Source organism: Lissotriton helveticus, chromosome 11 (genome assembly GCF_964261635.1).
Source record: "Lissotriton helveticus chromosome 11, aLisHel1.1, whole genome shotgun sequence".
Lineage (NCBI taxonomy): Eukaryota > Metazoa > Chordata > Amphibia > Caudata > Salamandridae > Lissotriton > Lissotriton helveticus.
The window spans coordinates 232,836,155-232,859,961 of record NC_136072.1 but is presented as its reverse complement, the minus strand read 5'-3'; the positions used below and the strand labels follow the sequence as shown (position 1 = coordinate 232,859,961).

The 23,807-nt window shown below is 45.4% G+C and overlaps 1 protein-coding gene across 2 annotated transcripts in view; it reads left to right on the top strand.

Moving 5' to 3' along the window:
- LOC144792790 (von Willebrand factor A domain-containing protein 5A-like) overlaps positions 1-23,807 on the top strand; it is a 305,281-nt gene that overhangs the window by 250,954 nt on the left and 30,520 nt on the right. For both annotated transcript variants that reach the window (XM_078667987.1, XM_078667986.1), the window contains one exon: positions 9,099-9,185. In XM_078667987.1, coding sequence (XP_078524113.1) covers positions 9,099-9,185 — 87 coding nt within the window. The remainder of the gene's footprint in view (positions 1-9,098; positions 9,186-23,807) is intronic.

Here is a 23,807-nt window from a genome sequence, read left to right as displayed (position 1 = left end):
TGCAACATTTCTGTTTGTTTTTGAGTCCAATTAGTTGGTTTGAAATCAGGTTTGATTAGTTCTTAGAGATGTTTTAATTCAGAACGTAAGTTCTTCCAAAAGTCAGGAAACCTAGAATTGACTGTAAATTTTTCAGCGTCTTTGGAGGTTGGAGCAGCGCACATTTCTCTAGAAAGTTTGCTGCCAGGCTTTTGCCTACACTTGAAAGTTCATATCCTAAGAATAGGACGTTGTGGTGGGCAATTCGTGATTTCATAAAATCGAATTTGTACCCTTCAGAAGTGAACCCAAGTATTATGGTATTCACTCTTTTCAAGTGCACGTCCAAGTCGTCTTCTGTAAGATAGATGTCATCGACATAAGATAATGCCTCATCATCATACGTTTGTAGTAACTCTGTTACTCTGGCTGAAAATAACCCTGGACTATTCTTGAATCACTGGGGGAGATGGCAAAATTGTCGCTGTGCCCAATTATTGAGAAAGCGGTCAAGTACCTACTTTCTGGTGCAATGTTTTGACAGAAGAAACCATTTGAAATGTCTAATGTCGTTTTGTATTTTTTCTGCACGATGTTATTCATCAGTGCTGCACTGTGTGCATTTTGTACTGCAAAAGTTTTGCAACAAGAGTTTAAGTGTCTGTAGTCCAAAACTAGACGATATGTATTGTCTGGCTTGGAGACAGGAAACAAAGGATTGTTCATAGATGAGGTGCATGTTTCAATCACCCCTTGGTATTCAAGTTGATTTAAAATCTCCCTGACCTGTTTTTTAGCTTCCTGTTTTATAGGGTACTAGCAGCCCGTCCCGACGTTGTCCGGGTATGAAATAGATTGTGTGATGTGTGTATTTGGCATGGGCAATTTATTTTAAAATCTCGCGGTAGACAACATTTTTTGTTTCATTAGAATAGGGACGGAGAAGGGCCAGCTGCAGCCCTGGTTGATGTTAGCAGGCGCGTGTAATTGGTGTAGTGATCCGCCCCCTGAGCCCGGCTACAGCCCTGGTTGATGTTAGCAGGCGCGTGTAATGTCTTTGAATGAGAGAGTTATCAGCCGCGGGTAAATCCGTTTAATGAGAGAGTTCAGTGACAGCGAGTAGGAGAGGCTGCAGTAATTGTCCCCGCAGACACGCTCATTTGCGTGTTCCCCCGCTTGAGGCCCAGCTGCAGCCCTGGTTGATGTTATCAGGCGCGTGTAATTAGTGTACTGATCCGCCGCCTGAGCCCAGCTAGAACCCTGGTTGATGGAAGAAGGCGCGTCTAATTTAGTTGAATGAGAGAGTTCAGTAACAGCACGCCGGAGAGGCTGCAGTAATGTTACTAACCAGGCCTCCAGCTGAACGCGTTTGTCATGCCCCCAGCACACGGCCACATCAGACGATCTTCTGATTAATGTACGACCCACGTAGCACACGCCCCAGCGTTTCTCATGCCCCCAGCGTGCCCCTTGATGCGGCGCAATTGCGTTCACATGGCATGAAGGCCGGACACACGCCCCCAGCATTTCTCACGCCCCCAGTGTGCCCCTTGATGCTGCGCAGCAACGTAATTGGCACTTGTATGTACGACTCACATGGCATGAAGGGCGGACACACGCCCCCAGCGTTTGTCACGCCCCCAGCATTTGTCAGGCCCCCAGCACACGCCCACAGCCCACGATGTGATGGCCGTACCACATGCCCCCAGTGTTAGTCACGCCCACGCCCACAGCACAACGCAGACATGCCCACAAGGGACTACTTTGCTGGCACGGTTCTTTTACCTTTTAAATGTATATGGTGTCGTACGGTACAATTGTATGTCTTGCACTGTATGATTGTGATGAACACCACTGTTTCTTGAAAAGTTAATAAAAACAATTTAAAAAAAAAAAAAAGGAAAATGTATATGGTGTCCGTCTGCATAGCCTGTCCTTCTGCTGCAACTGCCCTTTCCAACGCTGTATTGGGTGTTGTGATTGGTGCTGTGGTTACTGAGATTACCCGCCTCAAAGGTTTGGGCTCTCTCTTTATAATATTAGTATGGATTGCCTTTGCATTGTTGGTTGATTTTTTTACTGGATTTTATGGTGAGGAGAATCCTCATCCCATCCTATGTGATTTTTGTATAATGCTGGAGCCTGAGATACTGCCCATTTCCTGGCATATGTGTATTTTTTATAAATTGGAATGGGATTTGAGAAGGCTGGCATAATTATCTCTTCCCCATGTGGGCACTCCCTGACAAATTCAGGTGTCCAGTCTTGTTCAGCTAGAAGAATGTCATAACCCTTAGATAGCTTTTCCCAAAAGAGTGCTTTTATTTTCCTAGTTATGTCCCACTCCATCCGGAGTGTTACTTCATAAACTTATGGGGTGAACTAACCCTAGTGTCGGCAGTTTCAACTTGAATGCATTCATTCAAGTCCACTGTCTCCAGATGATCCTTCAGGATCTTGCGAGCTATGGTGACTTCTGCTGCGCTGTCTAGCATTGTCTGGGCCCACTCCCCGTTCTTGAGTTGTGTCCTCAAGATCCTCGGCATGTCTGATCTTTACGCTTGCTACCTTCTTCTTCGTGAATTGAGTTTTCTTATTTTTTGGAATGTGCTGATCGTCTTTGGACTTCACACGTTCTTCTTTTTGTTCTGATCGTCCTCTTCTTTTGAATTTCTGTGAGGAAGACTGAAAGGTACGAGAGGAACGTATATCAGAATCTTGATATCTATCAGGTTTTCTCAAATTATCCCTATTTCTGAGGTTATATCTCTTTTCAGAGGGCTCCTGTTGGGGAGACCTTCCTCTGAACTGAGAACGCTTCTCTTTAGGAAGTATTTGTTTATTATTTTCCCACTTAGTAGTGAGATTATTTTTAATAAAAACTTTTTCAGGATTTTCAATTAGTTGGGGTTTTAGTGGTTTCCCACCCAAACTATATCTACCTAGTTCTTCATATGATTTTTCAATCATTCTTCCAAGTTCATATGGTTGCTCTGCTATATCTGTTTCTTTTAGCTTTTGGCTGATTGCCACGGATGCTGCTTCACCTTTAATGTTGGCTAACAGTATAGCCGAGACCTGTTTTAAATCTTTTACTAATTTCATACCAAGATTTAAGGCAGGTTCAGGTCCGTATTCATTTTGAATCTGTCTTAGGACGTCTGGTATTACCGCCACAGACAGAACACCATGTGTTTTTGTGTAGATTGAAGCAAAGACTGTACCCCAAGTGTCACAGTCCTCCACATGTGGTGCAATCCCCGTTGGTAAACATATTGTCAGAATTCTATGTTTCTCATGAGGTGTACTATCAGGGAATACTGCCTCAATTTGAGTAATTTTCTGAGCTAACCAGAACGGAATTTGTTCCGTTTTTGTGGGCAATTTACCAATGACTGATTGTATAGTCTGAAGTGTAATTTTGTTTGTGTTCCCCTGATGAGGGGTGTGCTGTGGGATCCTTATAGCAGGTTGGACTGTTAAGGTCCGCATGACATATTGAACCAATTGTCTATGTATTTTAATTAACTGTTTGAGCTATGCTAACAGTTCTTGGCCTGTCAGCCTTTCAATGTCAGGATGTGGCGATAGCTGGCTAGTACCGGCCATGTAGCTCCTGGTCTACCGAGTGGACGCAGCCTGGTAATGTGATTTTGATGTTTAAACCAGAGCTGATGCTCTTGGTAAGTTAGTGGAATTTCAACGTCCTCAAAAGGGACGTATTCCGCTGGAGATTCCTCTACTTTGTAGTAGTGGAACACATGTGTTGTTGGATTTTCTTGTGGAAAGATAATCCATGAATAGAATACCTCTGTCTGTCGATATTCATGTGACTCTATGACAAATATAACTCTACCACCTCTGGGTGATAGGCCATTTTCTATAGGTTTTATGGCTATAGTTTTCCGGAATGATATAGCATCATCGTCGTCTTCATTAAACCCTGTAACGTCTAAACCCGGTTGGTTTGCATTTACTGCAGGTCCACGGGTCGCGTTGTTTTTGCCCTTATCCGGCATTGTTTAATGAAAGTTTGCAGAGCAAGTTTCAAGGAAACAAAGATTAGGTGCACAATATTTTGGAACACTGTATCCTTCAACGTTGAACAAACCAAAAACTAATACATAAGATTTTTCGTCCTACTCAGTTTTGGCGGATATTATCCTTTCACCCACTCCAGAACAACATAAAATTCATACATTAATAAATAAAGACTAATAGTACTCAACTGGTGCTTCTAAAATACGCCTACCCTGGTATACCTAACCTAAGTCTAGTACAAGGGAAGAAGTAAGTGTGGTGTAGCTTAAGTTTAGTATTCTTTGCCAAGAATCTCTCCAAGAATTCTCTAAGGATCTAATCAGCTCCGTACCTTGGTTTAGAATGAAGGAGGTCTTGTATCTCTCTCTCAGACCACGATTTACCAGCAACCCGCAAGGGTAGCCTGGAAACACTTGAGCTGGATTTCTCGGCAAGAGAAAAGACAGCGTCTCTCTTAGTGCGTCTGCTGGAGGGTCGGCTTCCTTCGGCACTTGCTTCGACAGGGCGTCGGGTAAGTAGATAGTCGAACTGCTCCAAACCACTGTGTGTTTGCCTTGGCAAGTGTGGGCATATTTATACCTTGAAGGTGCCGAGTTTGACGTAAGGTTGGACATAATAACGTCATCAAAGACTCAGTTCTTTGAAAACTCCATGATTTCTTAGATAAATTAATATTCAAGCAAGGGGAAGTCCCTAACTTAACTGCTGAAGGCGGGTTTTTCCAAGAAATCGTTGTGGATTCTCGGAACTAGTGGAAGTAGCCATGCCGTATTTGGACTGCATAGGCTAAGTCTAAATATGGTAATGATTTCTATGCCTATATAAGGATAGGGTGATTAATACCTACATATGGGCATGAATCGGGAAAATTACACTAGGGTCCTAAATTCATATACAACAGTGGGCGTGCTCTTGTGTTTATCAAAAAACAAAAAGACCAGTAGATAGCCTCCCATATGGGATGCATGTAGAAATGTCTATAATCTCATCCATCACTCTGCTGCAAAGCAACAACAAAATCATTTACAATAGTTATCTGGGATTTTCTGTCTCAGGCGCACCAGAGACTTAGTGTACTATAGAGCTATTTATTCCTTGTTTAACATTAGTTTGATGGCAAACATCAAACAAGTGAAGGTGCAAACAGATCTGTTCAAAGATATTAGAGTATTGTCAGCAATTCTGCTTCCTAGTGTGTTTGATGATGGTTATGAGTATTTAATTTTGCCTGAGTTTATTTTGTATCTGAATTATATTTGTAGTCTTGTGTAAGCTTTGTTTAGGCACCAAAAGGCATTGAAGCGCTGCACAAGATATTCCAACAAGTACTGCTAACAGTAAATACTTTAACTTATACATAGGGACCATTCTAAAGTTGAACAGACATCACAATATTAATTGATTAAACATAATGCCTGACTGACTTTTGAACAACATAAACGTCAAAACTGTGCAAGACGGAGTTCACGCACACCATCAGGCTATTTAGGCCTTAGTCCTGGCTAACTCACTGTGCACCATCTGTACCACTAACCTGGAAAGGTAACAGTTGGTATGTGCAACCTCCGATCATGACAACGCTGACTTCCAAAGGAAATCTTGGAAACAGATCTAACCCGTTTTGTTTAGCAACGCATGCTTGCCCAAAGGGAGACACAAGAAATACTTGAATTGGCATTTCAAACCTTTATTGAAGCAATAATATTCTTGTGTAAGATTTGTGCATTGATTGATAGAATGAAACGAAGCAGAGTAATCAGCATCACAAGAACGGTAAAGAAAAAGAATAGTTCGACCATTGTAGTGTTACATGGATTATATTTTTGCATGTAATTATAGTTATGCTGCTACCTAGCTCTCCCTATCCTAGTGTGCCTAGTGTGGGTAAATCCGCCAGAATCCTTGTGGGTAAACTTCCCCAGTTACCTGCTGGTATGTTTAATATAGGCCCCTTTTGGTGTAGAGCTGGGCAACATCCTTCTCAAGAGGTAAACAGGATTCAGCTGGGCTGGAATTCCGGCATGGTACGAACTTGACAGTGTCAGCAAAATGCTCCTCTGTTTAAACAGAGTAGTTATGTTGTTTATATAATAAACATCACCCATGATACCATGCCTGTAGCCCAGTCAAGCTGTCATTATTGATTCTATTCTTGCAGAGCTGTCCCAAGTGAACAACAGACATTAACATTTTGCACAGTGAACTTAGTCCTCGTATGGATGTTCAAGGCTCTGATAATATGCCTACAAAAAAATGTAAACAAAGCCATTTCAGTGAATATTATACCATAAGGGCACGCAAACAAATGTGTGTCTTGTGTCAACGTTCCAGAAAGATGTCAACTTTAAATGTGAGCCTGTAAAATGATGGTGTTCTTGCCCGTGGCCTAACTGACCACGTAGCAGATCAGGTATTACTTTTATACTTGAGTTTAAATATTTTATCATTGCTTCCTACATATAAATGGTACGTTTCGAGATTAGTCTACAGTTTACCTTCAGAGAAGTCAATAAGGAATGTGTCTGGTTGGTGGGGTAATAACCCATTGGCTCCCATGTTGTAGATTAGGTACTGTGCTTGAGTATCGGTTGCGTGGTGAGCAGCTGTAGACTCATGGTTTTAACCCCACCCTCGGTCACTTGATAGTGTTTTTTTTTTTTTTAGAGAGCATATATTACCCAAAGGACATCAAAGCATTTTACAATAAACCAAGATGGACCCAGCAGCAGTCGTTACTATAATATCAAACTCTGTATAGATTAGAAAGCAAATGAAAGTAAAACTTAACAGAAATTGTTAAAACCAGCACAGATGGGAAGTAGTAAAGGTACAGTTTGAAGAAAAAGAGGGGTGCTCATAGGACTCCATAGGTGAATGTGGAGAGTTCGGGAGAAGAAGGTTCTAGAGGATAAGTAGAATTGGATGCAAGCAATATTTTCCTAGACATTTTCTGTAGGGTACAGTCTTAATGAGGTTTTCTAGAGTCCACCGGTAAAGGCTGGATCTTTAATGTTGCTGGCAGAGTTTGTATTATAGCCATGCCACTGAATGACAGAAACAATGCTTACCTGTCAATGACTTATGAAGTTTCGGACTTCAGGCTAGATTCCCTTCTGTGTCTTGTTATTTTTTATATTTCACCTCCAGCAGATATTAACTTTGTCTGATACAGAGGAGGTAAAGGCACAGGTGTTGATAGCTTTGAATGGTAAATTCAACACCCTCAAGGAGTCTTGGGAAACATGCACCTCTGCTGGAATGTAGAGCTAATTCAGTAAACTCCACTGTCACACACTGATAGACAGTCAACTGAGTAACATGTGAGGGAACTGTAGTAGCTTAAGAGAAAGCACAGTGATTGCACTGATTGGCATTGATGATTTAAAAGAAATAACTCTGAAAACCTGAACTTCAACTGTGAGTAGCTCTTGGAAAGCTGTATGTATGATTTAGTCAGTATGCTTGAACTGAGCCATTAGGAATTATTGGGACTTATAATTGTGAACTATTTATTTGCTCTAGTGGTGGGATTTGTAAATCTGGACTAGATTTCTGCACAAGTGGGTGATTGTTGTCAGGATTTGGAATATATGATATGAGTAGGTATTTGAATGGTGAGATTTAGTGTGCTAGTGACATTTTAGATTGGGATTCCTGTCTTTGTGCTCTCTGATTTCTTATTATATTTTAGCTGTTGGCTTCTCTTTGATATTAGGGTTCGGGTTGTCATTATCCACTTTGAAACTGTTATGGAAAGAAGACATTTAGCTATTTTCTTATGTCTCAGTTGATGATTTTCTGGTGGTTTGTAATGTTCTTCGGCATTAGTAGAACCGTAGAAGGTACCGTTATAATTCTTGATCTGAGAGATGCCATAGCGGTTAGTGGCAGTTTTGTGGGGGTAAACCTAGTAGCCATGTCCCTTCTACAAAAAAGTAATCCCCAGATATTGCAAGACTCTGGGGACTGATCAACCACAATACATCAGAGCACACCCGATCACTATATCTATAATCCAATAAGATAGTGAAACAAACAATAGTGGAGATTCTTCCTCGAGATGCGTTCCAATTCTCCTTGTCAAGTGTCCTTTCAATAAAGTTTCAAGCACCCTTCTGAATCAGGTCTTTTACGTTTAACATTTATTTCCATTTTCTCATTATACGAAGAACAACAGCAGCCAACGTGCATTTCGCCCACTGGGCTTTTTCAAGGCTCTGGGTTGGGTATTTATTGTTTTATTTCCGTTGCCAATCAACGCTGGCCCGGCTTGATGAAGGGAGGTTTCCGTGTAGAATAATTATGGAGAGAGTAGCAAGTAACGTTTGACCAGTAGTGGAGCAGAGGAAATAGATTTTTATTGTTTTGAATTTCAGTTTTATTACTGTTGAGGCACTGTACAATATTTCATGTTATATTGATTTATATAGCGCAATAATCGCCGGAGAGGGTATCCAGACACTTGGCTAGGTGTGTAGGTATGAGAGCTCCAAAGTACTTATACGAAGAGCTAGGTCTTCAGCTTCTTGTGGAACTAAAGAAGTCATGAGGAGGGTTCTGATATGTTGGGAGGGAGGTTGGTCCATGTGTTCCTTGCAATGTAGGAGAATAAGCAACCTCCAAGTTTGCCTTCGCAAATGCGTGGAAGGTGTGAGAGTGAGGCAGAGCGTATGTATCTGGTGGGTTGACGAAAGTGTATGCAGCTGTTCAGGTATTCTGGTTCTGTGATGTGTAGGGCTCTGTATGTGTGCTTGAGAAGTACACATTGCCTCAAATTTAAGCCTAACTGCTTTGGTCCAAGCTACCAGTGGGTTAAGCTCAGGTTTATTTGGTCACTTTAGTGGTTCACCCTGACAAGTGTTGTTATTTTTTGGGGTGGGTTCTCACTCAAACACAACAAATACCCAATTTTAGTACAGTCGCCTTTATGTGTTTACCATTCTTGTTGGATATTCACACAAATACACCAGTGTCTAGTGTGAGAACAATGTTTGAGTTTGTGAGCTGGGGAGGAGCTTTTAACGTAATACATTTCTGTTATGTCTGAAATAATATCAGTGTTATGTTTTATTTTACAGCACCTTCCCAACACTTAGGAGGTATCAGTTTGATGCAAGACTGTTCAACCTTCAGTGTCAACAGTGCCAACAGTGCTGATATTGCAGGTAAGCACTAAGTAGTGGTCAGATGGTCTCACTCTCCTGCAGGAAGCCTATTCTCCAGGAGGCCGGGTGCCTGCATTATTTTCTTCTTTAATTTAAGTGTGTTTTTAATTATCAATGATGCTCATCAAGGCAAATCATTGTTAAGATTAAATACCACTTTGGGGCACCTGAGCCTTTCACAGACAGAAATAAATTAAAAACAAGAAAATATTGTTTTTCAGACAATATTATTAATAGCAAATTTGGAAATCAATAACAATTGAACAGAAGAGAGAGATAGCAAGAAAGTGGATTCTATAGTGGAAATTATTACTGTGTGTAAAGCCTGAGCTGTAAGGTCGCCTTAGAAGACCGTTTTGAGGCTTAGGCTTGAGTTACATTGAAGTTCTTGGTCTATGAGGGAACAATGGGATTGGTTCATTTACATGCCAAAAATAAGTAGATGTTCAGCCATTAGACTTCAAAAAAGTTATGTTTCATCACTTGACAATACAGTTGGTTCGATGGTTATTTCTATCTGCAGATTCCTCACCTCATGAAACTCCCCTAGGTGACAGCAGCTTGAAATGGCTTTCCTGCACCAGTTGGTGGTGCTGTGGCTCCATCTCAACTTCAGTACTTCTGTAGTAGGGGATCTCTGCGTTTAGTCATAATCTTGTGAATAGTCCCACCCATGTGCGGGGACCCCGGAGCAATCGAAATAGTCTCTTAAGTTGTCTTCTTCTGCAGTCCTGCATAGACACTTAAGAGAAATTCAAAGACAAGCAATGCAGCCTAAAACTACAAGGCGACATTGGCCAGAACTTCATCATGAAGTGAAAAGGAAGGCCAAATAATATCAAATCTTACACATTTTGCTAAGTTTCACACATACATAGAGAAACTCCCCTTCACAAAAATCCTTTGAAATGATAGAGAGGAAGGGTTAGAAAGACAAGCCCCCATAGGCTGCCATTATGTGTCTGGAAAAAGGATACAGTGCCTTTAAGGAACTCTCCAGAGACCCTCGGTATCCCAGGATGCACAGCCAAAGTCCTTTTGCTTTCAGTTCTTTTTCCGGCTCCTGCTAGCAGGACCCTGGAGCATTGAGCTCTACCTTTTTGGGTATTACTTACATTTTTGGCACTTTTGCAGTGTTTTGAGTGTTTCACTCGACGTCTGGGGTCTTCCTCTTCCAGTTGCCGTGCTTTTTGGCCAGTTTGGCCAAATTTTTCTGTCGAAAATGCCAGCTTTATTCGACAAGTTCCCTGAGTGTGGTAGGAAGAAGGCTAAATCTGACTCCCACAGAGTATGCATACTATGTCTCCCTTCCACCCATGTCCCTGACGCCTGTGAAATCTGTCACTCTTTCTCCAGGAGGACCCTGCGTGACAGGGAGAAGATTCGTCTCCAAGGCCTGGAGCAGAGGAGACAAGAAGCAGGTGGGACTTCTGGGCATGGGACTCTGTCATCGTCCTCTGCCCGTGCATCGGCCTCTGGGGGCTCCCCAGTCAAGAAAAGGCCGTGAAAAGGCACCGGTCCCGGTCGACGTCGAGGGCCTCGACGTTGGCGTCGAGAGGTATGACCACCATATGCTCCCTGTTGACCCAGGGCTCTGGGTCGAAGCGGCATGTCGCCGTTCGACGTCGAGGGGAAGGACGTCGAGACCACGGACGAGGTCGACGTCGAGGACTTCACCGGCGTCGACACAACATCGACGTCGCGATGTGTCCCGAAGGCGAAGGCGCTCGACGTTGAGGAGACACCGCCGTTCGCTGTCGACGCGAAGGTCGACGTCGAGGAGAGATAAGTCGACGTCAAGGAGAAGACGTTCGACGTTGAGGAGTTTGTCGACGCTGAGAAAAGAGAAGTCGAAGAGGTCGACGTCGAGAGAAAAATCGACGTTGAGGAGACAGTCAAGGCCCAGGACGGTGTCTAGTGCCTCGGTGGTTAGTCTATCGTCTTCATCGGCGAGTTCCTGTTCGCGGCGGCGCCGGCGCTCATCCGCAAAGAGGTGTGCCTCCAGAGCATCCTCCTCGAGGCCTACTCGTAAGAAGAGGAGGGTGCTTAGGTCACCGGAATCTGATTATTCACGGACCTATTCGCCCTCTAGGCCCAGGAATCCTATACCTCCTACTCTTCCGCCACTTCCTCCTAGGAAGCCTTCTTCTCCTCCTCCTCCTCCACCTCTTCCTCCACCACCTCACCTCCTCCTCCCCCGCTTTTGGCCTCCACAACCACAACCTGGGGTTCCGGTTCCGACTCCTTCGCTTCCGCCTCATCCAAGGCCGGCGGTTCCTGCGAGACCCAGGAGGTCTAGGTAAAGGTCCAGAGGGAAAGGTCACGGTCCCGATACACTGACTCTTCCAGTGACCGGAGGTATTCTCCCACGTTATCGGACCCTCCTCCTATGAGAGTGTCGCCAGTGGACGACATTGTGACATTCCAGGATGTGCTGCTGAGGGGGGCAGCGAAGTTAGGGATCACATTGACGGTACCCACCTCTGTGATCTTTGAGACTTTGCACAAAAGACATCTCTCTCGCCCTTTGTTGCCTTTGCTGCCAGGACTGGAGGAACCGGCCATGGAGCTGTATCTGACGCCAGCCTCGGTGAAGTCGGCACCATCTCGACTTCAAAAGAAGTACAGCCCCCGGATTCTGATCCGGCGTTCTTGAGGTCAGATCCTGTCCCGGATTCTGTAATCGTGACAGCGGCCAAGAAGCAGCATTTGACTGCCCCTTCGTCTACGGTCCCTCCGGACAAGGAGAGCCATCAGATGGACGCAGCTGGACGAAAGGTCTGCAGTACGGCTGCCACCTCGATGAAAGTGGCAAGTGCCTCGGTGCTCTTGGGTCACTATGACCGCTCCTTGTGGGAGTCCCTGCAACAGTTTATTGAGCTCCTCCCGAGGGATAGGCGAGAAGACTTCTCATAAGCCTCTCTTAAGCCAGAGGCGCAACAGAGGGTCGCGAATTTGCCATTCTCGGGATCGACCCTCTTCGGGACGCATGCGGGTGAGGAAATGACCCGCATGAAGGCGGAAGTAGAGACGCTGAAGGCTGTTGGTTTGCAGAAACCAAAGGAACAACGGAAGTCCTTCCGTCCTTTCCAGAGGCGGTACAGTTCCCAGAGGCGAGGGAAAGGTCATCAAGCTGGCCAGCAGCAACAACAGCAGCAGAAATACCAGCGGCAGCCCTTCCAGAAGCGTCAGAGGGGCAGAGGCGGCCAGCAGTCCTCCTCGGCGAACAAGGGCCCGGCCGGGTCTAAGCCCTGAGGAGTTACTTCCCCTTCGTCCGTTACCCGCTCCGGTGGGGGGAAGCATACAAAATTACTTGGCAGAGTGGAGAGAAAAATTACTCCGGAGAAGTGGGTGCTGAATATTGTTTGCAATGGATACAGTCTTCGTTTTGTCAGCCCTCCTCCAGCAATTCCACTGGTTTGCTCACAGTCCCAGCTGCGCGAGCTTCAAGCGGAGTCCGATACCCTGTTAAGAAAAAGGGCGTTAGAAGACGTCCCTCTGTCTCAAAGGGTAAAGGGTCTATACTCAAGGTTCTTTCTGGTACGTAAGAAGGACAAAAACGAGTTCAGGCCCATTCTGGATTTGTGACAAGCAAACAAATGGATTCGCAGAGAGAAGTTTTGCATGCTGTCTTTGCACCAAATTTATCCTCAGCTGCAAAGAGGAGACTGGGTTTGCTCAATAGATCTGCAGGATGCGTACTTCCATGTGCCCATTGCATGGAAACACTGGACATTCCTGCACTTTCTAGTCGGCACCAATCACTATCAGTACACCGTACTACCGTTTGGACTGAAGTCTGCACCCAGGACTTTTTCAAAATGCATGGCAGTGGTGGCAGCGCATCTGAGAAAGAACAAGGTGTTCGTCTACCCTTACCTGGACGACTGGTTGATCAAAGCCTCCACCTTCCAGGAAGCGCAATTGCACTTCAACAGGACGGCCGTTTTGTTGAACCAGCTGGGTTTGCACATAAAGATGTCCAAGTCTGTTCCGACTCCTGTTTAGTGCCTACAGTACTTCGGAGCCTCCATCGATACTCTCTCAGCAAGCGTGTCTCCTTCGGAGGAGCGACTCTTATCAATCCTTCGGAAGGCTCAGGCTCTCATGTCCGTTCCATCTACGACAGTGAGGACGGTGTCTTCTCTTCTGGGGTCAATGGCCTCATGCATCTTCCTCACGCCACATGCACGCCTCCGCATGAGGCCGCTGCAGGAATGTCTGGAGGATCAGTGGGACCAGAAACGAGGGAGCTGGGACGACAGGATCCGACTGTCTCTACCCGCTCAACAGTCCCTGAGATGGTGGTGCTCAGCAGAGAATCTCCTCAAGGGGGTTCCATTCCATAAGGTCCCATTCAGACTATCATGACGGATGCTTCTCTCCATGGCTGGGGAGCGTATTCAGACCATTGACAGATTCAAGGAACGTGGTCCCCGGCGGAATCCACGTATCGCATACATTTTCTGGAATTAAGAGCTGTTCATTTGGCACTGAAGGCCTTTCATCCGTCCTTCCAGGCCAACTCCTTGCTTGTACAGACGGACAATACGACCACAATGTATTACCTCAACAAGCAGGGGGGCTCGAGATAACGCACACTGTCACAAGAAGCGCAGGCGATCTGGCACTGGCTGCTAACCAGACGACTGACGATAACGGCTACCCATCTGCCAGGTGTGCAGAATGCTCAGGCGGACGCAGTCAGCAGGCTGGTCCAAGAAAACCACGAGTGGGTTCTAAACGACGAGGTGCTAGGAAACATCTTCAACAGATGGGGCACTCCAGAAATAGATCTGTTCGCCTCCGTCGAAAACAGAAAATGCCAAGACTTCGCCTCCAGTTTCTACCAACCGGGGACTCTGGGAAATGCGCTATGGATCAACTGGTCAAACAGCTTTCTGTACGCTTTTCCACCCATTCCCCTGATTTCGGCAGTAATCATCAAGCTGTCTCAGTCCAGAGCACGAATGATCCTCATTGCTCCGGAGTGGCCTCGACAGTGGTGGTTCACAGATCTGCTTCACTGGTCTCTTCATCCCCACCTGCGGCTGCTGTGTCGGCCAGACCTTCTCACGAAGTTCGGGGGGCAGATGGTGCACCCCAACCTCTCAACGTTGAGTTTGGCGGTATGGCTCCTGAGATAGTGCAATATGGACACCTGCATTTACCTGACAATTGCATGGAGATACTCAAGGAGGCGAAGCGAACTTCCACAAGGACGTCCTATGCCTACAAGTGGAAAAGGTTCTGCATCTGGTGCGAGTCCAAGAACTATGATCCTACCACCTGCAAGGAGGATGTCATCCTTCCATACCTCTTGCATTTGGCTCAATCTGGCCTTAATTTCCATTCTATTAAGGTTCACCTCGCAGCATTAACTGCGTATAGGAAATGCCCTTCACAAACATCCTTCTTCCAGATTCCTGTGATTAAAGATTTTTTGGAAGGATTGAAGAAAGTGTTTCCTCCTGTTTGGCGTCCTTCGCCTTCATGGGAGCTGAATGTGGTGCTGGCCAGATTGATGAAAGAACCTTTTGAACTTATTCATAAGGCTTCGCTAGAGCACTTATCCTGAAAGGCGGCCTTCCTTGTGGCCATTACATCGGCCCGCAGGGTGAGTGAAATCCAGGCATTGTGTTGCCAAGAACCTTATACTGTATTTCATGCTTCTAAGGTTGTTATGCGTATTCACCCTAAATTCCTTCCTAAGGTGACTTCTGATTTCCATGTCAATCAGACGATAACTTTGCCTACGTTTCTTCAACATCCTTCCACTCCAGCGGAGAGGTCTCTTCATTCCCTGGATGTCAGAAGAGTGTTGAAGTTCTACTTGGATAAGACCATGGACATTCGTAGGTCAGACCAATTGTTTGTCAATTATGGATCGTTCAGGACTGATCTTGCCACCTCAAAACAGTCCATCTCTAGGTGGATTGTGTCCTGTATCCAGTTATGTTACCAGAAGGCTAACAAAACCTTAGGGGGTAAGCCTAAGGCTCATTTCACCAGGGGCAAAGCGGCTACAACGGCTTTGCTACGTAATATTCCCATTGCAGATATCTGTAGGGCTGCCACTTGGAAGTCGGTCAATACCTTTGTAAAACACTACTGTCTGGACTCTGATGCCAGAGCAGATGCTAAGGTTCGGCAGGCTTCGTTGAGAAATCTGTTTGCACAGTAGTGGTGTTGTCTGTTTCCTCCACCGCGAGGTTGGTTTGTTGGGATGGGCTTGCCATTCTATTCACAAGATTATGACTCTACACAAAGATTCCCTACTACAGAAGGAGTAGTTTCTTACCTGTAACTCCAGTTCTGTAGAAGGGGTATCTCTGTTATAGTCATAAGCGCCCGCCCTCCTCCCCGGTGGAGCAAATGATAATGTACTGTATGCTACAGGCCTGGCTTTATACACCTCCAAAAAGAACTGAAAGTAAGAGGACTCTGGCTGTGCATCCTGGCATAGCGAGGGTCTCTGGAGAGTTCCTCAAAGGTACGGTATCCCTTATCCAGACACATAATGGCAGCCTATGGTGGCTTGTCTGTCCAACCCTTCCTCTCTATCATTTCAAAGGATTTTTGTGAAGGGGAGTTTCTCTATGTGTGAAACTTAGCAAAATGTGTAAAATTTGATATTATTTGGCTATCCTTTTCACTTCAGGCTGAAGTGCTGGCCAATGTAGCCTTGCTAATGTCAGGCTGCATTATTTGTCTTTTATTTTCTCTTAAGTGTCTATGCAGGACTGCAGAAGAAGACAACTTAAGAGACTATTTCGATTGATGCGGGGTCCCCGAACCTGAGCGGGACTATTCACAAGATTATGACTATAACAGAGATACCCCTACTACAGAAATGGAGTTACAGGTAAGAAACTACTCCTTCTTCCTGATGCTTTGTCAGTGAGCTCTATGTTGAGCTCTGGTGTCAGTTTCTGTTTTTGCTGCACTCTTTAATGCGAATCTGGATGGAATTTTCTTTCTAAATGTAATTTTTCTGTGCTTTTAAGGCTTATGCCGCATCCAGTAGTATTGTGTTTAAAATCCATTTCATATATCTATGACATCAGCCCTCGGATTATGGCGCCTGAGCACAACTTCTAGTCTTGGCCGAGATGTGCGCTTCTTCTTTCAATGATGACCTGTGAACATGAGACCAAATTTAGATGACATGCAACCACGTTAATCAGCGAGATCAAAACGTCTTCATCGGAGACACCCTCTCTTGCATTATTCATCATTTGGAACAAGGGACTCTGCTGATGATTTTGCTGCTGGTTACTGAGCAGGTTGTGCAGTCTGCTGGTTCATTTGATGGCTCGGACCTTAACTTCATCTTTGGATTTAACACATGCCCTAGTGGGCATAGGCCCTGGTCTGATGCCTGTCTCCATGCCCGGTTTTGCTGGACCTGGTTCTGGATTTTCCCACTTTTGATACTGACCCTACTCAAGAGATGGTAATCACCAGGGCCTTACAGACTATAATCCTTCAGTCCTCAAATTGCATATGAGATCCTTGGTCATATTTCTGCAGGTGGCCACCACTCCTTTCTGACCTCGATGGGCATGCGGACATCTTTTCAGCCCTGACAGCTGCCATTCTGCCATGGAACACCTTGTTGGCTATTTTGCCATGAACTGCACTGGCTTTGGATCCACTATCTGACCTTCAAAAGATTTGGACCTTTTTGATTGAAGCATTAGGATAATGAAAGCAAGCCTTAGTCACAAGCCTTCTCCCAAAATGCTGCCCCAAGAGAGCATGGGTGGATCATCTGCTTATTTTGTTAAATATCAACTTCTATATTGGTAAGAGAAAGCAACTTTAATTAGCTTGCTGGCTCTATAAAAATGAGGCATTCGTGTTTGGGCACTTTTGCCCAACCTGTTGGTAGCTATTAGGTGAAACTACCAATTTCGCTCTTTTTAACTCTTAGAAACTCTGAGGTCTGCAATAAATAAATTTTCCTCAAAGTTATCTAATTTTATATATCACTACCCTGCACTTTTTGCACTTTACCACACCCCCTCGCACTGCTTTTTAGTAGCCCCCTGTGACCCAGTCATACCATCACTGGTCCTTATGCTGTCAATATTGACCATACTAAAATACCATCCTTCATGGTTAGAAGGAACCCACATGATGAAAAGGGCGCCAAGGAAGAGCTACTGATGGGTATTTTTCAACAACCTCGAATGATGTACCCTGATTAGTGGACTATTGCCACTGGTTCTCTCACATAGTCGTTTTCTTTGAAATTCGCTTTTTTGACCCTCCGCTATTATTTGTATTTTGTTCACTTTGCTGTGTACCCATTTCCTGAAATGTGCTGGCTCAGTGCCATGCGATCTTTGCATTGCATTCTTCTGGTTGTAATGCAACTTTTACTCACCCAAGACATTACCGGCTTAAGAATTTTCAGCTTAACCATGGGTCTTGATTGGGAGCCTTTGCTCACTAACCGCCTTGCCTATGGGATGCACTGGGCTGGTATACTTTGTTTTCTGTGATGCAAAACCCTGTGTCTTCTGTTTCTACTCAGACCCTTCTGAAGAAAAATATACTTACCTTTGGTTATGATATTTCTAGTGAACTCTCTCACTAAAGAGTCCCCACTTACCCACACATCAGCAAGGATCGGACTTACAAAGCTTGATAAAATGGCAATTTAGTTTTGTACACTGCATCTCTTCCATTTTGTCAGGCTTGTTTCTACCATGAGTGTGGTACAATAAAATGAGAACTGAGAGAGCATCGGAAAATCGCTTGTTGAGGCGCTGCTGGAGTAGATGTGATACCTCTACATCACCTGCTGGTGCTGGAGAGCTGTTTCATGATATCCGATCCAGTCTGGCTCCTCGGGGAAGAGTCAGTTGGTGATGAATCTCAAGGTAGATAGAATATTCACCAGAAATATTATGTTTGAGGCATGTGTGGCTTAGATACACATGCTTTGCATACTCTTGCCATCTAATGTTGGGTCCGGATGTGTGCAAGTTGTTTCTTTTTTGACGTTTTTTGAGTCATGAGATAAAGTGACTCCTCCTCTTGGTAATAATCACATAGGCATTAGCTCCATTGCTAGATTGTTTTCTTTCCATCTTTGGGCGCATTGGTTTGAGTTCGTAGTCCACCCTAACCCTCGTCAGTTGTTGTTGAAAGCATTCCCATTTTTACATTTCAAAATCTGAAAAACGCCTGTAGCATCAATGCACACAGACAGAGGCCTTCAGGTCCCGCCCAGCTGGGCCTATCTTTCTATCTCCTCAGCTCGTAACATGCTCTGCTGCTGGAATGGACGCCATTACATTTCTGCCAGATGTGCCACACTGCGTACCCACGAACCAACCATCACCAGCTCAGCAACCTGTGCCTGTCTCCCGATCACAGGGAAGAAAGATGAGAGGCCTGCTGATCATTTCGAATGAAGAAAGCTTTACAGGACCGAAGTGCACGTCGCAGGGAGATGCAGCGGAGAGAGGTCAGCGATACACACTACATCTTTGGACACCAGGATGTCAAGGAAGAAGAACTCCACAAGGCCTCTGCGGCCAACGACTAGGCTTTTTCCATAAAAAATTCTGGCTTGGACTTGTAGATCGACCGTCAGAGGCAGGACCTTCCACTGGGTCACCATACCATGAGTACTGACGTCCCTGTCCCAGCACCAAAATAATTTGGTCCCGACTGAACATAAGGCTCCCCACCCACAACTGCCAGCAGGCCATGGTCGGCACTGAACATCTACTACAGATGCCCCAACCTTGAGCTCGGCACTGAAAGCACAGCCAAAGTCATTGGTTTCCTCACTGAGCCACCCTTATCCATCATGGGCTCTGACCAATTCGGCTCCAAAACTAAAGACCATCTCTGCACTGAACATTTTGGGATCTGCATCGAAATCCGCCCCAGTACTCCTGTGCAATGAATCCTCCATAAAATGAAGAAACAGCTTGATGCACGACAGAACAAAATACAATTGTAGCCTCAGTCTGGCCGTATCTTAACAAAAACTGTCAGTCAGTGCTCCCTCCAACCAAGCGTTAACTTTTCTTTGGAGAACCAATAGACATGCCAGTACCAGCTAAAAGGAGGAAGACAGGCTAGGCTACCAGTCCCTTGCAACCTTTTCCAGCTTCTTCACCACCTCCACCCTTCATTCCACCAACACCTGCACCCTCTCCACCTCATTCTCGGGGTGATCCCCTAGATATTACTCCGCAGGGGTCCCCACATTTCTACATGGGTGGGCATGGGAAGGCAGATTAATTTTATGATGCACCACAGCCTCTATATCCCTGGCCCAATTATGGCATTGATCCCCAGGGGGACAAAGATCTAGACCTGTACCCTGCCAAACAATTGCCTCCTGAGGACAAAATCACCTATAAGGATTTCATCAGCAGGGCTGCAAAGTACCTCCAGGTCCTGCTTTATATTTGAAACTGTATACAGTACACATTGGACTACCGAATTCCTCCCTGTGTTAAAAGGCATGCTGCGTCACACCGATGACATCTTTTTAGACCCTGCACGAGCATGCTTTATCACTCCTAGGGTCAACAAACAATACAGAGCCACACCCTCACACCCTGTTTTGACCCGAGGGCAACATCATCCTGATTCGTTAGTTGTGCCCAATGCCCGTAAGAGGGCTCATTCACAAAACACAGCTGACGATCCACCTCCTGATAAAGATTCTAAGCCAATTGATGCCTCAGGAAAATGAGTAGATGCTCAGTCTGCCAATAATTGGCGAATTCCAAATAGACAAGGCCTACTAGCAAGATATTATCATGATAACAGACGAAATGGAGGAACTTCTCTAGTACCTTCCAGAAGACCATAGGAAATGGGAGAATGAACTCGTAGTGAAGGGCAAACTAATTTCCAATAACTCCATTAGGTGTGCCCTGGACTTTGCCGATACAGCTGCCAGGGATATTAATACTAGTGTATTATTATACAGACATACTTGGCTGCGTATATCTTGCTTCAAGGCAGAAGTCCAGCAAACTACTTTAAATGTCCCCTTTCACAAGGAACACCTTTTTGGTCCAGAAGTCGACCAAGTGTTATAGAAGATGAAGAAGGACACTGAGGTTGCTAAGTCCATAGGTGCACTCAAAACACCCTCTCCCCATGGCTCCTGTCACCACTCCTCATATAGAGCAGGCTCAAAAGCAGCATCTTCTGATGCCTCTTCTTCATCTATCGCCCACAAACTCACAACTCCCCTTCACACAGCTATTACAGGAGCACCTATAGGGGTAACAACTCAAAAGGTTTTGGCAGAGGTGCTTCCTCACATGGTGCTGCACCTGCCAAAAACAGCGACTCTCTTCGCCTCGCACACTGACCCTTTAACATGTGTCTGGGGTCAATTACAACAGTTTCTCCCCACCGGGCGATCCCTAACAACAGATCAGTGGGTGTTGAACATTATCCAATATATTTTGTGGGCTGGAGCTCATTACCACACCACCAAACATTCCACCTCAAGCACTGCTCAAACATGATGTTCAAGTTCTCATGCTCAAGGAGCTATAGAACCCATCACCCTTCAACTTCAGGGATCAGGAGTATACTCCCTGTACTTTCTCGTTCATTATGGCCCACCTTAGATCTGAGGCCTTTAAATCATTACACCCTGTCAGAGCATTTCCATATGGTAACCCTCCAAGACGTGGTCCCACCTCTCCAGCAAGGCAACTTTGTCAGTACCAGACTTAAAGGACACCTACTTTCAGACCCCAATTCAAGAAGCACAGCACAAATACCTCAAGTTTGTCATAGCTGGCAGATCCCATCAGTTCAAAGTTCTTCCATTCGGGGAGACTACTGCACTCCGAGTGTAGCCCAAATGCTTACCAATAGTAGCAGCACGTACGCAGATAAAACATCCATGTCTTCCCGTATCTGGACGACTGGCTTATCAAAGCCAGTACCCTTACTCTGTACCACCAACACACTCAAGTCACCATAGCCCTGCTTCATCAACTATGGTTTACCATCAATGTAAAAAATCCCATCTTTATAGGTTCAGCTGTATCTAGGGGCTATTCTCAACACAAACGTGGAATTAACCTATCCCAATTCAGCAAGCATACAACATTTCCCCACAATGGGAGCACACTTTCAAACCAATCAACAATTGACAGTCAGAATAGTTATGTGTCTGCTAGGCATGATGTCCTCATGCATCTACATAGTACCACATGCTATATTAAACATATGTCCGCTGCAGGAATGTCTATCACACCAGTGGTCTCAGTCACAGGGTTTGTTACAAGATCTAGTGTTGGTAGGTAGCCTTACTCCTCACTCTCTGCAGTGGTGGAACAGCAGATGCATTCCTAACAGGATGGGGTGCTCCCCTACAGGATACCTCAGTTCAGGATCTCTGGGACACCAAACAACATGGTCTCCACAACAACCACCTCAAGCTTCAAGCTGTTTTCACCTAGCGTTGAAAGAGTTCTTACCCCACCTGATAGGCAAGGTTGCATTAGTCCAAACGTACAATATGAAAGCCATGTACTATAACCAAAAACAGAAGGGGACACACTTTCTACAGTTATCACACATCTCATACTATTGGGCATTGGACAATATATTACAACATCCAGCTGATAGTGGAACAACTCCCTGGAACTGACAGAAACTTTGCCGATCTCTTCAGCAGGATGCAGCAATTCCACGAGTTGGAACTCCACCCCTCAAGTCCTCCTCCCATACTTCAACAGCTGGGTGTTTCCACAGATAGACCGGTTCGCAACAGCAGACAACACAGAATGCCCAAACTTTACTTTCAGGTTCCCACACCCACTATCAAAGGGCAATGCTTTATGGATGAACTGAAGCTTGTTTCCTTCCCAGTGTAAGAATTGGCTTTTGTAGTTTGGTTTGCCCTGTTCCCATCGTGCACTGGGACAGGAACAGACTAATTTGCATACAGCCAGGTTCTGAAACTGGGATGGTGCAATGAGCTAAAAAACGGTGTTGGATCTAGCCCTGATCTTTTGACTGGGTGAGAGTATTCTGCTTAATTCAGAGACTCTGTCCCTCACCACCCCTTGTTGTAAATATTTTTGTCCACCCTAAGCGTGGAAGGGTATACTCAGACATGAGTCCCTGGCTCATTGCACCATCAGGATTCAAGCAAGCCGGGCCGAAGACGGCTGTAATGCCAGAAACCGGTCCCCGGAAGCTTGTTTCCTTCCCAGTGTAAGAATTGGCTTTTGTAGTTTGGTTTGCCCTGTTCCCATCATGCACTGGGACAGGAACAGACTAATTTGCATACAGCCAGGTTCTGAAACTGGGATGGTGCAATGAGCTAAAATACGGTGTTGGATCTAGCCCTGATCTTTTGACTGGGTGAGAGTATTCTGCTTAATTCAGAGACTCTGTCCCTCACCACCCCTTGTTGTAAATATTTTTGTCCACCCTAAGCGTGGAAGGGTATACTCAGACATGAGTCCCTTGCTCATTGCACCATCAGGATTCAAGCAAGCCGGGCCGAAGACGGCTGTAATGCCAGAAACCGGTCCCCGGAAGCTTGTTTCCTTCCCAGTGTAAGAATTGGCTTTTGTAGTTTGGTTTGCCCTGTTCCCATCATGCACTGGGACAGGAACAGACTAATTTGCATACAGCCAGGTTCTGAAACTGGGATGGTGCAATGAGCTAAAAAACGGTGTTGGATCTAGCCCTGATCTTTTGACTGGGTGAGAGTATTCTGCTTAATTCAGAGACTCTGTCCCTCACCACCCCTTGTTGTAAATATTTTTGTCCACCCTAAGCGTGGAAGGGTATACTCAGACATGAGTCCCTTGCTCATTGCACCATCAGGATTCAAGCAAGCCGGGCCGAAGACGGCTGTAATGCCAGAAACTGGTCCCCGGAAGCTTGTTTCCTTCCCAGTGTAAGAATTGGCTTTTGTAGTTTGGTTTGCCCTGTTCCCATCATGCACTGGGACAGCAACAGACTAATTTGCATACAGCCAGGTTCTGAAACTGGGATGGTGCAATGAGCTAAAAAACGGTGTTGGATCTAGCCCTGATCTTTTGACTGGGTGAGAGTATTCTGCTTAATTCAGAGACTCTGTCCCTCACCACCCCTTGTTGTAAATATTTTTGTCCACCCTAAGCATGGAAGGGTATACTCAGACATGAGTCCCTTGCTCATTGCACCATCAGGATTCAAGCAAGCCGGGCCGAAGACGGCTGTAATGCCAGAAACCGGTCCCCGGAAGCTTGTTTCCTTCCCAGTGTAAGAATTGGCTTTTGTAGTTTGGTTTGCCCTGTTCCCATCATGCACTGGGACAGGAACAGACTAATTTGCATACAGCCAGGTTCTGAAACTGGGATGGTGCAATGAGCTAAAAAACGGTGTTGGATCTAGCCCTGATCTTTTGACTGGGTGAGAGTATTCTGCTTAATTCAGAGACTCTGTCCCTCACCACCCCTTGTTGTAAATATTTTTGTCCACCCTAAGCGTGGAAGGGTATACTCAGACATGAGTCCCTTGCTCATTGCACCATCAGGATTCAAGCAAGCCGGGCCGAAGACGGCTGTAATGCCAGAAACCGGTCCCCGGAAGCTTGTTTCCTTCCCAGTGTAAGAA